The following is a 16542-nucleotide window of genomic DNA, read 5'->3' on the forward strand; positions in this document are numbered from 1 at the left end:
TTTGTCATTAGTCTCTGTAAATGGTTATTTGTTTAGATTTTATGCTTTAATTTCACAGTAGAGACCTAGTTAATATTTTCATACACTGACAATATAGGAGAAAGGGTCTTAACTAAAAATGATTATTCTTCATGAGAGAAATATGGTAATTTTTAATTTTTTTTTCATATTTTTGATCACCCCAGAGAATATTTTCTACCCACTGAATACATTCAGTTGGATCTGGCTTTCCTTTCTAGATTAAGAGCTTTATTTTAATCACATGATATTTAAATTTTGATAATTAAAAAGATATTCTGTTAGAAAAGCATATGATGTCTACCGCATAACTCTTAGAGGTAAGGGCAGAGATGAGGATTATGTGGCTTTTCATCATCAGTGATACCGTATGCCATTATGCTCAACAGTAAAGGATGAGAACTATTCACGAAGTTTCAGTGTTCAAGGGTAAGTGTAGACTACGTAGTGACCAAGTGCTCAAATGATTTACAAACCTTTGGCCTGAAAGAGTTTTTGTCATGTCTAAACCAAAGAATTTTTCAGAATCCTTTGGAAAGGATATTGAGATTGGTTTAAATCTGATAAAATTCATTTAATTTTTCTTCAAGCGTCACACCACAGATTTAGCTCTTGATTCAGATGTTGCGGCCTGGACAAAATCCAAAAGGTTCAGTCAAGGAGAGTCAGGTTTGCTTCTTCAAAACCCAGCTGAATACCATCCTCTCCTTGAAGCAGTTCATTCTTTCCCCAGCTGGGATTAATCATTCCCTCTGCGATTTTTCATAGCACTAGTTACATCTCTGTTGTAATTATCACTCTCTTTGATATAAAACCCCCAGCACTTTTTATTGTATCCCGAAATATATGCAGTCTTGGCTTTTTCTTTCCCCTCTGTCCTCCCTCCCTTCCTCCTTCCTTCTTACTGCCTCTAGGATTACATTCAGACTCATCATTCTGATCTTCAAGGCTCTCTTATAAATCCGCCTGTATTTCTGATTGCTCCAGTATGGATTCTTCAATTTAGCCAAGCTGAACTATTCACTGCTCAGATATATACCTTATTCTCATATATAGAGAGATGGGCAGGGGAAATGGAGAGAAAGGGAAAGGGATTGATTGAGACTGAGATTGAGAGAGGGGAATTTGGGGCGGCTTTTTTTTTTTCCTTTAATTTATGTGTATTATGAAGCAACATGGTTAAACATGGACTCTGGAGTCCCTCCTCTACAGCTTACTAGAATGTGCTCTTGGGCAGATTCCTCTGTAATCCTGTCTAAACCTCACCTTCTACAAATCTAGTACTGTATTGCCTATAATAGCCTGACCTCCCAAGGATTAAATGGTAAAAATACTTTGTAAAATATTTAGTGCCTAGGGCGCCTGGGTGGCTCAGATGGTTAAGCGTCTGCCTTCGGCTCAGGTCATGATCTCAGGGTCCTGGGATCGAGTCCCGCATCGGGTTCCCTGCTCAGTGCAGAGCCTGCTTCTCCCTCCCTCTGCCACTCCCTCTGCTTGTGCTCTTCTGTCTATCTCTCTGTCAAATAAATAAATAAAATATAAAAAAAAAATATTTAGTGCCTAGGAGATAGTAGTATACATACACACATATACAAAGTGCACTTTTTTTATCCATACACAAACATATTGTGAACTTCCTTGTATGTCTCTAAAGTCATAACTTTTAATGCCACCCAGCATATATTTCAAAATGTGTTTTGGAAAAAAATTGTTATACAAATAAACAATTGTTTCATTAATTTTCTCTCTTTTTATTAGAATGAGGGAAGACTCTAACGTGCATGGAGCTATACTCTGTGCTGGCTCCTGTCTTAGGCACTCATTTATAAATATCTTTTCATTTTGTAAACCACATGGGAGGGAAGCATGAATCCCATATTGCTGATGAAGAAACCATCTCAGGGGCGTTACATAATTACCCAAGATTACATAGTAAGTGACAGTCAGGATTGTACTGTCCCCCACAATATGCTGCTGCCTCCACCCAGTAACAGAAATAACTTCTGTATGTGTGGTGACCAGAAATTTAGACTTGAAGTCTAACAAAGGATTTTTTTTACACTAAAATGTTGTAATCTATAGGATGGATTCTATTTTGTGGTATTTGACATTAGGCCTATTTCACAAGATTCAGGAATAAGGCAGTAGGGCTTTAGTTACTAATGTCAGTCTTACCAAACAACCAGAAATGTCAGTAATTAAACATGCTCTTTTTAGTGATAAAGATTACGACATTGTCAAAGTTTTAAAGAAAGAAGAACATTTGTTTTTTATCATTTTTCTCTGTTCTTCAGTGTTCGTTACACCTCTTTTTGTGTTCAGGAATGCCAGAATTACCTAGAACATTCCAGGCCAGTTTTGAAATACACTGCTTTGTCTTGAGGTTTTTGTTTTGTTTTTGCCATTGCCTGATTTTGTTTTTATCACAGGCAGGTCTAACTTATAGAATCAGAATGCAGATATGGACACCATGTTTTAAGTTGTAAGTCTTAAGGTCTGAGTGCTAGTTGACTTCCATTTGACAGTGTTCAGAGTGCTCTTATCAAGCCCAGAACACTGGTCAAGACTTTTTGTTGTTGTTGAATTAGTTTGTTCTGTTTCTTACTGCTTCTGTTGCTCTTAAAACGAGCTTGATAATAATTATAATGACCAGGTGACTTATCTCTAGTGAAAACTCATAACACATCTTCTTTTAAGGAAAAAAAAAAGTAGAAGGGAAGAGAAAATACCAAACTACCTTTTTTCCTAATCATTGTATTTCAGAAATGGAACTAAGTGGATCCATTGGTCAGATTTTAGTTTCATGTGTACTTCTTTTCCCTCCTTTACTTTTCCTCCAAGGAAAGGTGCTTTCAAACCTAGAGAGAGGAGTGGCCAAATGGTATGTGTGGCAGAAGGATGTTGGAGGAGGAATCTGGGTGATTATGGGTGGTATTTCCATTGGGATAACATCTTCGAGGTTAATGTGTTGATTATAATATAAAATGTGTGTTTCTGGAAAGAATAGGCAGAGATAATGAAGATTTGTCTCAAAATTCCTAGTGATCTTGGTATAGTCATTTACAGTGGAAGTTAGAGACTGTAAAAGAATATGTCAGGCTTTCCTCACTGCCCAATAACATTGACGTCAGAGCGGAAAGATGCAGGAAGTATACACGTCAATGGAATGAGCTTATAGTTCCTTTGGCAGGTAGTTACTGCATTCAATAAACTTTACCAAGGGCTGCAGATGGTAGAGTGCTGGGCTGGTGAAGTACTCTTGGCCACATGAGGCAGGAGATTAAATTTCTTTCATAGTTCCCTTAGAAAGCCAACAGAGTTTTAACTGATTAACTCCAGTCCTAGATAGGTTATTTTTCCAGTGACTGTTGGCACAAATGCTCTACTCACACATATTTTGTCCCATTTCTGTTGGGACTGTATTTTTAATAATGATAATAATTACCATTTATTGAACACTTACATCATGTCATGCACTAGTCTAAGTTCTATATATGTATTAGCCCATTTAATTTTCCCAGCAACCCAGTGAGGGTAGGAGTTACTTTTATCACCTTTTTGCCTATAAGGAGACTGAGGTTAACCAACCTGCTCAAGGTCACACAACTAGCAGAAATTTGTTTTTTGTTTACTTAAAATTTTTTTAACTTTAATTTTTATGCCATGTTACCTCCATGTTTTTTGTGATTAACTCTAGACTAAAGCCCCACATAAGGACAACTATGACTAAAATCTGTTTGACCTTTTAGAAATTGTCGAGAGTTTTTTAGTCCCTTAATGAGAGAATTAAATTAGAGTTGGAGCTCACCAGTGCATTTTGTCCAAGTGATGTAAGTCTCTATTTCCCACCAGTTGAGATTTTTTTTTTTAAGTTTTTATTTTCTGCTATGTCTTGGCCATATCTCACATTCCCAGGTGAGTATAGAGGGCTTTTTTTTTTTTTTAGTCAACTGAAAAACAATAAATAATGCTTTTTAAAACCCATTGTTTTTAACATAATTGCTTAAAATTTGCCTTTTAATACTTATTGAATAAGATGTTTATAGTTAGTCACAGCTTACGTGTTTAACTTATGTACTTAGTCAGAAAAAGAGAGAAAGAATAGCAATTTAAATGGCGTGGGTGATTGGGTCTGCCTCCCCTCTTTGTGAGCATATGTCCTGAAGGGAATGGGCAAGGGGAATATGAATTTACATCTCCTTAGTTGGTTTAGTTACTGTGTGCCACTCATTGAGCATTGGATTCCGTTTGGTATGATTATTTCTTCTACAACATGATCCATGGAGACAAGCCAACAACTGGGAAAAAGTCAGCTATCCCGAGGCTGGAAGAAAAACAATCTGTGCCATACTTACTGACAGAGCATGCGCTGGTCTGCAATAGGTTTTTCCAGGGTAATTTCAACAAATGTGCAATTTCTGCCTTGTATGTTTGCTTTAGAACAACTCCCTTATGTGACTCCTCGGTATCGGGTGCCTGTTTGATGCCAGGTACCGTAATAGGTGCTAAAAAGATGAAAATTTGTTTTGTCCTTCAAATATTTCAGCCTTGATAGGTCATAGGTAAGGAAAGGCAACTTTAGGTAATGGAAAAGACAAGTATCATAAAATTGATAGGCAAATGCTTGTGTGTTGCTGTAATATGACCCCAAATAGTTTATTTGGGATGTTCTGTTAACTTAAATCAGTAAGTTTTTTAAACATTGTGGTATGTGTGGAAGTGACTTGCTAAATTCTCCAGGGACTAAAAGAATTGGAAGCAAGAGTTTCTGTCCTGTAAAATCTCATAAAACTCTTCTCAGTTCTCACATATGCTTCACAGTATTCACCTGAATATCATGCCATTTTGGTTTTTCCTGTCTTTATATATGTATATATGTTTTCTTTTAGGTATCTATATATGCTGTACCAGAAAAGATTGGTCAAGTTCACCATGCCTTGGAAACAACTGTGAAGCTTCTTGAATTCTATCAAAATTACTTTGAAATTCAATACCCACTTAAGAAATTGGGTAAGAATCAAACAGTGCCTCTGATTTTCATTACCATTATAACCTAGATTCATTTTACAAATGTTTTGTAGAAAACTTCTGCCAAAGTTATTTTAAAAGAAAACTAAGAAACACTTAAATCTTTAAAAATTGTCTATATTTGTTAAGATTATTCAGATTCCATAAAAGCATCTGAATGTGGAGCTTAAAACATTTAGAAGTTTATGGGGCTATAACAAGGGCTTATACAGGTGCTGTGTAAGTGGGAATTTGCTTAGGGCTTAGTCTGGAGTTTGACTAATTCTAACCTCCTAAGAAATTCCTGATTCAAATAACAAAAACTGAGTATTGGGAGCTCAGAAAAGCAAGAGCACGTCAGAGCTGTTTAACCTGGAGCTAAATAGGGGAATGTTGGATCTACACTTTATCCTCCTTGCTCTAGAAAGTTGATTCATTGTAAAGGAATTAGGTTTGTCTTCCTTTGCTAAGGGACAGAGGAACAGTGAATCTATAGGGATGGTTCAGGTCTTTCTCAACTGACTGACAGGTGGGGAGCATATAAGACAAGAGTAGGGTTCCATTTGCTGAGTATAAAAGGACCTCACCGCCTCTTGATACACAGTGATAAACCAATGGGTAAAATATTTTTATTTAGGGTGCCTGGGTGGTTCAGTTGGTTGGGTGACTGCCTTCAGCTCAGGTCATGATCCTGGAGTTCCGGGATCGAGTTCCGCGTCGGGCTCCCTGCTCGGCGGGGAGTCTGCTTCTCCCTCTGACCCTCCTCCCTCTCATGCTCTCTGTCTCTCATTCTGTCTCTCGCAAATAAATAAAAAAAAAAATCTTAAAATAAATAAATAAATAAATAAATAAAATAAAAAAATATGTATTTTTATTTAGGGAGTGCCCTAGATGAAGGAAAGTTGATGACTTCTTTCTTCTTATGTCTAGATTTGGTGGCTATTCCTGACTTTGAAGCAGGAGCAATGGAAAATTGGGGTTTGCTCACCTTCCGAGAAGAAACACTTCTGTATGACAATAATACTTCTTCAGTAGCGGACAGAAAACTGGTTACTAAAATCATTGCTCATGAGCTATCCCATCAGGTATTAGTAGCCAAGGGTATTATATTTCATACCTCTGTTTTATATCCAGTTTTAGAGTAGATTTAGATGCTAATAAGAAATTGAGCTTTTTACTGTAGTATTGCCTTCTTCATAATAAAATGGTATTTTCTAACACAAACTTGATTTTCAAATGAAAATGCTATCTAATGTTTGTATAGGATTTTACAGTATATAAAGCATTTGCACTTCCATTATCTCACTTTTCATAACTGCTCTGAGGTAGGTGATAATCCCATTTTACAGATGTGGAAACTGAGACTCAGTTTAAGTAAATGACTTACCCAAAGTCACACAGTTAATACTTGGCAGCAGTGGGCTTGAAGAGCCACTGTCTACTCAAGATCTGCCTCTCCTTTCTTGCCCTGTAATAATGGAGAGCTTTTTCACCCCTGACAAATGTCAGCTGCTCAGTATAGCTTTGTGGTGGAGAGACACTTACCCTAAATTTCACTCTGTTCTCACAACTCTTGGACTGTAGTTGTCAGGACTAGATTTATGTTTTCTTCTCCTGCTCAAACTGTGTTCTTTGTTAATTTGGGAGAGGGAGGGTACTCTTTGTATGACAAGGAGAAAAAGAAAGAAAATTATGTGGGTATGTGAACATCCTGTTTTCTTCCCCAACACCTTGTCTTTCTTTTGTCCCTTGCTGAGGGGCTTAACAGTGTTGGGTATAGTTTGGGGGTGTCATGATGGAAGGGGGACGTGGAAGAAGAGTAGCACATGCTCTGGCCAGTTTGCTCCCTGTCTCAAACACCGTATGTGTGCAACTCTAGAGCCCTTGTGAACACTTCATAACCACCTGACATCCGAAGCACATCCTTATTGACGGTTATGGTTTTGGGCATGTAGCCAAGCTGTCCTTTAGGGGATGTCCTCTAGGTCTGTTATGCCTGGGGCCACCCATCACCACTTCTGTTACTTCTACTTTAAGACTTAGAAATCATATTCCTCTGAAACAGGTTTAAAGATAATATCTTTGAAAAGCATGTTATTGTAATTCTCAAAAGTGTTTCATTTCAATACCTAGTAACATTATTTTGCTGCTGGTTTGAGATGAGCCCTAGGCCACACTAAATGGCATACCTACCTGTTACCTACCACTCTCAATTTCGGGGATTTTTGAGATACATTTTTTTTTAGGAGAGCCTCCTATCATTGTTTTCCTTCTTATTGTTATATCATAGAAGAAGACGTTTGAAGATCTTTCTGATTTCCTTTATTTATATGCATGCCAACTATCTTAAGGAACATTACTTGAATTCTGTTTTGAATCCTGTAAATACCGTCCTCTGCTCAGGTGACTGAGGACAAACATGAAGCATGGGCTCTGTAGGAAAATCTGTCACATACACGTTTGTTTCTTAGTTGTCATGGGTGGTTGTAGATAGAATGGAAATAATCTTACTAACTTGATATTAGAAGGTAGAAGAATTTCATTATCTAGGAAATAACACTTTTAATGAAGTAGCTAAAAACTGTTTTTGTTTACCTAGTAAACAATGTGTGTGTTAATTTGATAAATATGCTAGTTGTGTTTCTTGCTTGTTTTCCCATTCAACAGGGTAAAATGTTAAAATTTTTATTTTCATTTTAGAGTGAATGTATACAAATTTTCTTGTAAGTCTTTAATTTGAACATAGTTTCTTTTTACTAATAACTGTATTTTTAAGTAATTATAATCTGGGTATAGGTGATTAATCTGACAATTCAGTTATTAGAACATTTTTAAGATTGTAAGTATTGTGTTGGTTAGTAGTTTGTTTTTTCCCCACAGTGGTTTGGTAATCTGGTTACAATGGAGTGGTGGAATGATCTGTGGCTAAATGAAGGGTTTGCTACTTTCATGGAGTATTTCTCTTTGGAAAAAATATTCAAAGAGCTCTCCAGTGTAAGTACACCGTTTGTTACACGTACTGTCATATTTGCCATTTGGAGAAATGAAAGTATTTCTAGAAAGATAAAATAAAATTGATTCTTGTTACTGATAAATCTTCTACAGTGGAAATTAAGCTTTTATTTACTGATATGTTTCATTGAAAGCTGAAGTTATGTGAAATTATTTTATACTTTGTTAAGATGAACATTTTAAATCACTTTGCTACATTTTATTTTTAAGACATGTGGCCCTTCTCCCTGAAGGAATTTAGATAAAGTTGAAAAGTCTTTTTTGCAAAACAAAACTTTTTATCCTTTGTATAAAGAGAGAAAAAAATTAAGACATTTGGTAGCAATGCTATCTCTCTGTTATTACTGTGATCCTTCTTGTCACAGTGATACATAGATTGATACAGACAAATGATTTGCCCTGTTAAGGTACAAAAGCACATTTTGTGCCCTTTTCAAAGACTTGGGACATCATTCTGTCATAGAGGACATAATAATGATACTGTGTTATTAGACCCTGGAGACGTTTCCTATCCTTAGAGCTATTTGAATATACCAGGCCATGGTACAATAGGTATTGCCAAATAATCTGAACAATAGGTGGGAGAGTATAAATAAAGATCCCATTCAGCCCTAAAATTTTAGGACTTTATATTAAACTTCCTGGATATATGATCCAAGCCTGCTTCAAAATAGGGATATTCTTATGAGCTTTTAATTTGAAATTTTTGTGTAAGGCCTGTTCAGAAACTTCAGGTGGGTAGAAGGAACTCCTTTTTAGCTAGAATACTAAGCAAAGTATTCTAAATTTATGTGTGTTAATTAAGCAGTGAGATATACAGTTTCACCACTTGGTGGTGCCCAGAATGTTTAAAACATTCTAATGTATATTCTAGGGGAACTTCTCTGCTGAGCTATCAGTGAATTCTATTTAAGTGTTATGTTTTATTTCAAATGAACCTTGGTTAAGGGAAATGTATATTATCTTAATAGAAACCTCCTGGACCATACATGAGAAGTCGGCTTAAGGACCAGCTTTTATTTTTGTTTTTTAATTTCAGATGTTATTTTAAAAATATACACTAACCATTTTAGAATATTTACTTTGATTTTCTATCTGGATTTGACAAATTTGGTTGCTTTAGTAATAGATTCTTGATTTATCCTTATGGTGTGGTTTAAGAAACAACGTTTTTCATGTGGCTGGGGGTTATAATTTTATTTTTAAATTTAAGGAATCTGAATGAAAGTTGCCCTATTCCTATGTTTTCAAAAGCTTATTTTCTGAAGTTTAGTGAAGATGGTTTTTTTAATAATGATCTTAAACAGTAATTAGTCTAATTCATATAAATAATTACTATACTTGCCTTTGCCTTTGATACTTTTCATGGTTTCCTAATCTATTTGATGTTTTTGCTAGTATGAAGATTTCTTAGATGCTCGATTTAAAACCATGAAGAAAGATTCCCTGAATTCATCTCATCCAATATCATCATCATCTGTTGAGTCTTCAGAACAGATTGAAGAAATGTTTGATTCTCTTTCCTATTTTAAGGTACTGCTCCCCACACCAAGTACCTGGAGTGGGTTTCAAATTAGTTTCATATGTGAGCAAGCTGCATGATTTAGATTACTTTAAAGATTAAAGATTATTTTAAAATTATTTTCATGTAGGCTTTTAAACTTGAAGATGTTTGCTTCTATTTCAATCTTGGTTTTAACTTTTCTAGGTTTTTCTCTATTTCTCTCTTCTCATTTAAGTTCTCTGACTGGTATTCTGGGCAGTTAATCAGATCATACAGCAATATATCTTTTAAAGTTTGTTCAGTCTCCAGATCTACAGGTAGAATATACCCAGGGAATGTTCTAAGCAAGCCCTTGGCTGGGTTATTGAGAATTGAGGCAAGTGCCAAAGTCACAATTGCCAAAACATGTAAACAAAAAGAGATTGTAAGAACTGAAAACTAGATTGTTAGGGTCAGAAACACAGACCCCAGGTTTGGGAGTGAAGCAAAAACAGAAAACTAGAAACCTGATTAGATCACCATAGGTCAGGGACACCTGGGTGGCTCAGATGGCTGAGCGTCTGCGTTTGGCTCAGGTCATGATCTTTGAGTCCTGGGATTGAGCCCTGGTTGGTCAGGCTCCCTGCTCAGCGGGGAGTGTGCTTCTCCCTCTCCTGCTGCAGCTTCCGCCCACCCCTGCTCTCTCTCTCTCTCAAATGAATAAATAAAATCTTAAAAAAAAAAAAAAAAAAAAAAGGATCACCGTAGGTCAGAGAACAGAACAGTGCCACTCACAATTGTGGTGGGAGTCATGAATGTTTGGACTTATTTGCCTCCTTGCTCTGGCAGTCAGATTAATTGATTAATAAACGAATTCCTGTACTGGACAGAGAAAATACACAAAACATGTGAGATACAGTCCATATCATCAAGAAACTCAAAGTTTAGGTGGTGGGTACTTGTGAAGCAATAAGAGATGATGTGTGTGGAATAAATGGTATAGACTTTTTTTTACCTAGGATTATGAAGAGAGCTTTTTTGGAGGAAAATGGAAATTGAAGGGAATTAAAAAGAATACAGATAAAGAGGAATGCGAAGCACTGAGTAGGGCAGGAATGAGGCATTGAAGTCTACAAAGAAAAAGTCAGGAATACTAATGGGCAAGACATTTTTGTTTAGGGGGTAAATGCTTGACTGCGGTGGAAGCCATATGTGGAGTAGGGGAAAGATGAGAAAGGTAGGTTGGGGCAGGAATTTGGACTTTTTTCTGTAAGCAATGGGAAGCTTTAGAAGATTTTCAAACAGAGGAATTCCTTGGTTAAAGTTACTGTTTAGGAAAACTAATTTGTTCCAGCTCACAAAGTAGATTTAAGTGGAGGGAGACCTAAAGTCAGGAAGTTGCTGCTAAAGTCCAAGCATGATGTGGTCAAAGTGTGAAATTAGGAGTGGTAGTGAAAGTGGAAGGAAAATGATGAGTGTAAAAACACTGGGTGGAGGGAAGTTGTGGAAGGATTTAGTGACAGGGTAAGGCAGGTAAACAAAGGGGGAGCTGTGTTTTCCAGGTTAACACCCGAATGGCATGGAAAATGGTAGTACTGTTAACAAATAAGGGATCAGGAGTTTAATTAGCTATATTAAATATATTCCAATCAGAGCTGCTGCTGTGATTTTTAAAGCCCGTATTGGATCTGTTGATAAAATGTTTAAACTTGTGGTTCTGTTCTTCTCCAGAACTGTTAATTTAGGATTTGTTTTGACAGAGCTCTGTCATCCTCTGACCCCCACCCGCTAAGCCCCGAATTCAGTGTCTTCTGATCATGTGGTCTCCACAGCATATCTAACTCCTATCAGTATGGTAACTACTTATTTCAGGATTTGGGAATCTGGCAAATATCCCACATAATTGGGAAAAGTAGGACACTGAGTAATTTACCAATATTGTATGCAAGAACAAGTAAGCGTCACTAGGGAAATGTGTTGGACAGACATATTCTTTCTGGGTTTTTTAATCTCCAAGCCTAACTCTGATGTAGGTTGTCTGCTGAGATCAACTAGGAAGTAAATTTCTAAAGAAAAGAAAAAAGGTCTAAAATTTAAATGCAGGGGCCACCAAAATGAGGTGGTTCCATGGAGATGAGGATCCAGCAAGGGACTGAGAACGATGGCCAGTGAATAGGGGGAGAATCAAGAGGGGTGACGCCAGGCGAAGTGCAGAAAGACTCGAAAGGGGGAGTGAGTGATCAGTCATATCAAATGCTGCTAGCAGGTTGATAAGATGAGTGTGGGAATTGCTATTGGTTTGACACCATGAAGTTCTCCAGTGACCTTGATAAAAACACTTCCAGTGGAGTGATGGTTTGATGATGGCTCTAGAGAAGGTGGTAAGAGAGCAAATGGAGATGGCAGATGTAGACAGCTCTTTTGAGGAGTTTACCACAAAGGGCAAATAAGAAATAGGGTGATAACTGAAAGAGGCATGGGGTTAAAGAAAGGAAGGACATGTTTTATTTGTTTTAAATGAGGAATGTTGCATAGTTTTGTTAATGGGAATATAACAGTAGTGAGGGAAAGTTGGTGCTCTAGGGTGAAAGGGATCTGTTGGGAACAAGAATGAGTACGTATTAAATTGATAGAACAAGTAGCACCCTGAAGCGTGATATAGAAAAAAGGGAGTAATCGGCATTAAATTCTGTTATCTGTATCTGATCATCCTGATGGCTTAATGCTGCTACATTTTTACCAGAAGTGAAATTCAAAGACTATTTGAGTTCCTTCTGTTATTAGGTGTTGTATTAGTCACTGGAATTGAGCTTTTTGGATTTTCCCTCAATTAGCATACAGTCTAGAAGAGGGAATAAATATATATCTATGTCTATAAATACATGTTTAAATGTGTATCTATCTAATTGCTCTTGAAGATGGAGAACTGCTTCTATCTCGAAGCAGGGAAGGCTTCACAAAGATGTTTTTTGGAAATGATGACGTATTATTCAGCGATGATCCAGTGTCACTGAAGAGCCTTAACAGTTGCATGCCGGGTTCGGAATTATTAGTGTATGCTTCCTACCCTGTACATTCATTAGTTCCAAGCATATTTGAAGTGACTCTGCAGGAAGAAGAGAGATCTTGGTTATTTTAGCAACATGATATACTAAAACTTGAAATTAACATACTCCCCAGCAGAATGGCTTTTGGAGCTCTGTTTGTTTATTATCTCTGGCAGTGAACCCATGAATTCAACTGGTATTGTGAGCACTGGGATAGGGATGGGGATTCCCCAGAAAATGTGGCATGCTTTTCTATTAAAGATATATTTATAAACACTTAGCTTTTTATCATAACACTGAGACAGGAACCGATAGACCACATAAAATGGCTTTTAGTAGAATGAGTACACAGGGGAATCTACTCCCATTATTCTTTTGTCAAATCCCTTAAAATAATTTTTCAGACAATTTGAACACAATTCACATCTGATTATATAACAGTAAATAACTGTATTATAACTGGGTTCTCTATATGTAAGAATATACTTAGAATAATTATATTTTGAATTTTAGGTTCTCAATTCTATAAACCTATTATAGTCTATTATTTCCCCCCTTTTCTCACTTTTTTTTTTAATAGGGAGCTTCCCTCTTGTTGATGCTGAAAACTTATCTTAGTGAAGATGTATTTCAACATGCTATTGTTTTTTACCTGCATAATCATAGCTATGCATCCATTCAAAGTGATGATCTGTGGGATAGTTTCAATGAGGTAAGTGACCTGAATATTTTACTTAGTTCTTAGAGAAGAGTTCTTCTATTTATATTTTTATCAAGTATATAACTAAGCTATGGTACCAAGGGTAGTTATTTGAGAGAGAGGGGGTTGGAGCACAGAATTAAAGGTCAAGAAATGGAAGTACTCGTCTTAAGTGTTGAGATTATCGTGTGTGGCCTTGTATAACTACTTTTGTTCTATACCTTAATCTCGATTCCTACTTTGTAGGAAAGTTGCCCTTCCTGAATTAAGATATATTACTGTATTTTCATTATTTGATTTTTTTCAAAAATCTATTTAACTTTTCTTATTCTTTTGTATCTTTATCTACCTCTGATTCATGATTTTTTTCCTACACTCTGCCCTGTGAATCCTCCTATCTTTTGTGGCCTTGTTCCTACTAAGGCCATCCTTATAGACGATATATCACAAGCTGACTGCCATGGGCTACATATTGCCCTTGGATTGTTTTGCTGTTTGGATTTTGTTGTGTCTGCAAATGTTCTAACAAGCAGTGTAGTTAGGTTTGAGTTAGGCTTCAGAGCAGTGCGTGAACCCAGCCTGCATCGTGCATGTATGCTAACTGCATAACCCTTACGAGCATTTCAGTATGTTACCCTGATCCAGATCAATGGTTCTTATGTTTTAGAAGATCACAGACATATTTGAGACTTTGATGACAATTCTGGACATATTCCTGAGAAAAATCACATATTCCCGAGAAAAAAAATTTTAGGGCCCTGGATTAAGAACTCCTATTCTGGGGGCACCTGGGTGGCACAGTAGGTTAAGCTTCTGACTCTTGGTTTCGGCTCAGGGTCGTGGATCTCAGGGTCATGAGATTGAGCCCCATGTCAGGCTCCACACTCAGCGCAGAGTGTGCTTAAGACTCTCTCCCTCTGCCACTTCCCTCTGGGCATGCTTGCTTGCTCTCTCAAATAAGTAAATAAATCTTTAAAAAAGAAAGAAAGAAAGAAAGAAAACTCCTACTCTGAATCTTTTCCGTATACTCTCTCTGCTTCCTTGTCTTACCTGAAACCTTGCGTTTTCTAGCTCTTAACCCTGTGCCCAGAAGATATACCTTCCTTCTCTCTGAGTTCTCTTTGAGAAGATGGATTAGTCCCTATTACTTAAGAGTTGCTTCCAAATCAGTTTTTTCTCTCATCATATGGTAACATTTCAATTGAAAGCCACATTATTTACTTTATACTTATTGCATTGTCTGCTGACATTTAGACTATATTTCTGCCTTTCTGACTGACTTCAGCTTTTGCATCATAATGTTTTCCTATCCTAACCTCGTTCCTAACATTATCCTCATGTCTTTCAGCATCCACATCAAATTATGCACTGGCCTTCTCATTTCTGTCCTGTTTCAAAGGCCCAAAAGTGCCTTTGGCAAAGTTTGTTTTCTTCCCAATCCCTTATCTAGAAATGAATAGATCAGAGCCATGAGAAATGTAATATTAATATTGCAATGAATTTGGATAGATTTGATCCATCTTTTCTGCTTTAAATAAATGGGCATATGGAGGCTGAGGTGAGGCCTGCCATCGTGGAACAATACTGTTACCAAACACTTAAAGTGCTTAACGATTTTAGGTGCTTGAAGTTCAAATCCGTATGCAACCTAGAAAAATGCTTGGAATTGGAAGGTTAACTCACCTGCTTTAAAGAGATAGTTGTTCCAGAATTTCTTCTTAATCATTGATACCAGTGCCGTAGGGACGGTGGGCTTTAGAGGGTCTGTGAACCTCTGACACTGCATTCTAGATTTTGTAGATACATGGATGCAGTTTCTGAGAGAGAGCGTCTGTGACTATCAAAACGGGTAACTACTGTTCTCTGGAGAACTTCACGTCATGGCACCCGGCCCATTGACATCTTACTCTGCCACTGTTTTCTGGCGCTCCCACGGTATTAGTTCTTTCCAAGATGGATGCTAACATGTACGGAAAGCAGAGGGTCTGGGGAATAAAGAGAGATCTGGACGCAGGCTGACTCACAGGAGAAAGTAGCTGTGTTTCTTACTCTATAGAGTATTTGCCATGATTCATACCTTCTAAATGGTGGTATTGTGAGCTGAAAGAGTGCTTGTCCCTACTTAGAGATTTAGACAAACACTCAATGTATTTCTTTTTCAATGCAGGGTTTCTCTCCCTTTCTCTAGTTATCACTTAGTTCTGTTCCAGGTGACTTTCCTTTTAGCAGCTGCTCATTCACTTAGATTAGAAGTGTAAATTTAACTCCGTATTCATGCTTCTGGCTTTCTATTAACAGAACGGGTAGTCTTCATAGAATGTGGTAGGCAGAGAGGGAAAGGTACAAACTGTAAAGTTTTTAATCTATTCATTTTTAAGCAAAAAGAATTTATTCTTTTTTTTTTATAGATCACAAACAAAACACTAGATGTAAAGAAAATGATGAAAACCTGGACCCTGCAAAAAGGATTTCCTTTAGTGACTGTTCAAAGAAAAGGAAAGGAACTTCATGTACAACAAGAAAGATACTTTTTAAATATTAAGCCTGAAATTCAGCATTCAGATACAAGGTGCATTGCGGCTTTCTCTTCCTGCTATCTCTTTTGCACCCTTGGGTTAAAGTATTTGTAATCACAAGTTCCTATGAAACTTAACAAGATTATCTTTTTTGGAATAGCTTGAAAAATTTCTCCTTCCTGCCAAAAGGGGAAAAAAAGAAAAGACCGAATAAATTATGTGTAACTGACTGAAATACTGGAAAGAGTAATAATCTTCCAATGTTTTCTTTTTACAGCTATCTCTGGCATATTCCATTATCCTGTGTCACTGGGGGAAGAAATTACTCAAAATATCCATTGGTATTTTTACTGGACAAGAAATCAGGTTTGACTCTAATTAACTCTTTTCTGATAGGAAATTTTAGACAGCGTATTTTTTTTAAAAACTCTGACCTAGCAGCAAGAAGGAGACTATACGTTCCAAAGTGTACACTCTCTGAGCTGGTTTTAGGAGTCATCTATATGAGATATGACTAAAGTGAGATTGGTCCATAGGTCATGTGTGAAGTTAGTCTTTCTTGTTCATGGGAAATAAGGTACAAAAAGTTGCGCTGAGTGTGCTAGCAGCCTTGGTAGAAAAGAGCAAATGCTGTGTTTTTTTATATCCTAGATAAATATCATGTTATCAAGTATAAAGTAGCAGAAGCAGAGCAGTCTCTTAAAGTATGCTCTGCTATCTACTTTCTAGAGGTGAGCTTGGGCAACTGCATTTCAACAA

The 16542-nt window shown here is 36.9% G+C and overlaps 1 protein-coding gene across 5 annotated transcripts in view; it reads left to right on the forward strand.

The window, feature by feature from the left end:
* Window positions 1-16542, forward strand: part of LNPEP (leucyl and cystinyl aminopeptidase) — a 90557-nt gene that overhangs the window by 45918 nt on the left and 28097 nt on the right. For all 5 annotated transcript variants that reach the window (XR_010413168.1, XR_010413169.1, XR_010413166.1 and 2 more), the window contains exons 5-11: window positions 4908-5028; window positions 5956-6110; window positions 7906-8019; window positions 9436-9570; window positions 13148-13279; window positions 15676-15836; window positions 16061-16149. Coding sequence is in view for 1 of the 5 variants with exons in the window: in XM_045899185.3 (XP_045755141.1) it covers window positions 4908-5028; window positions 5956-6110; window positions 7906-8019; window positions 9436-9570; window positions 13148-13279; window positions 15676-15836; window positions 16061-16149 (907 nt within the window). In the remaining 4 variants the exon portion in view is untranslated. The remainder of the gene's footprint in view (window positions 1-4907; window positions 5029-5955; window positions 6111-7905; window positions 8020-9435; window positions 9571-13147; window positions 13280-15675; window positions 15837-16060; window positions 16150-16542) is intronic.

The sequence above is a fragment of the Mirounga angustirostris genome, unplaced genomic scaffold, assembly GCF_029215605.1.
Source record: "Mirounga angustirostris isolate CCGP_5_RB_7025 unplaced genomic scaffold, mMirAng1.0.hap1 SCAF_7, whole genome shotgun sequence".
Lineage (NCBI taxonomy): Eukaryota > Metazoa > Chordata > Mammalia > Carnivora > Phocidae > Mirounga > Mirounga angustirostris.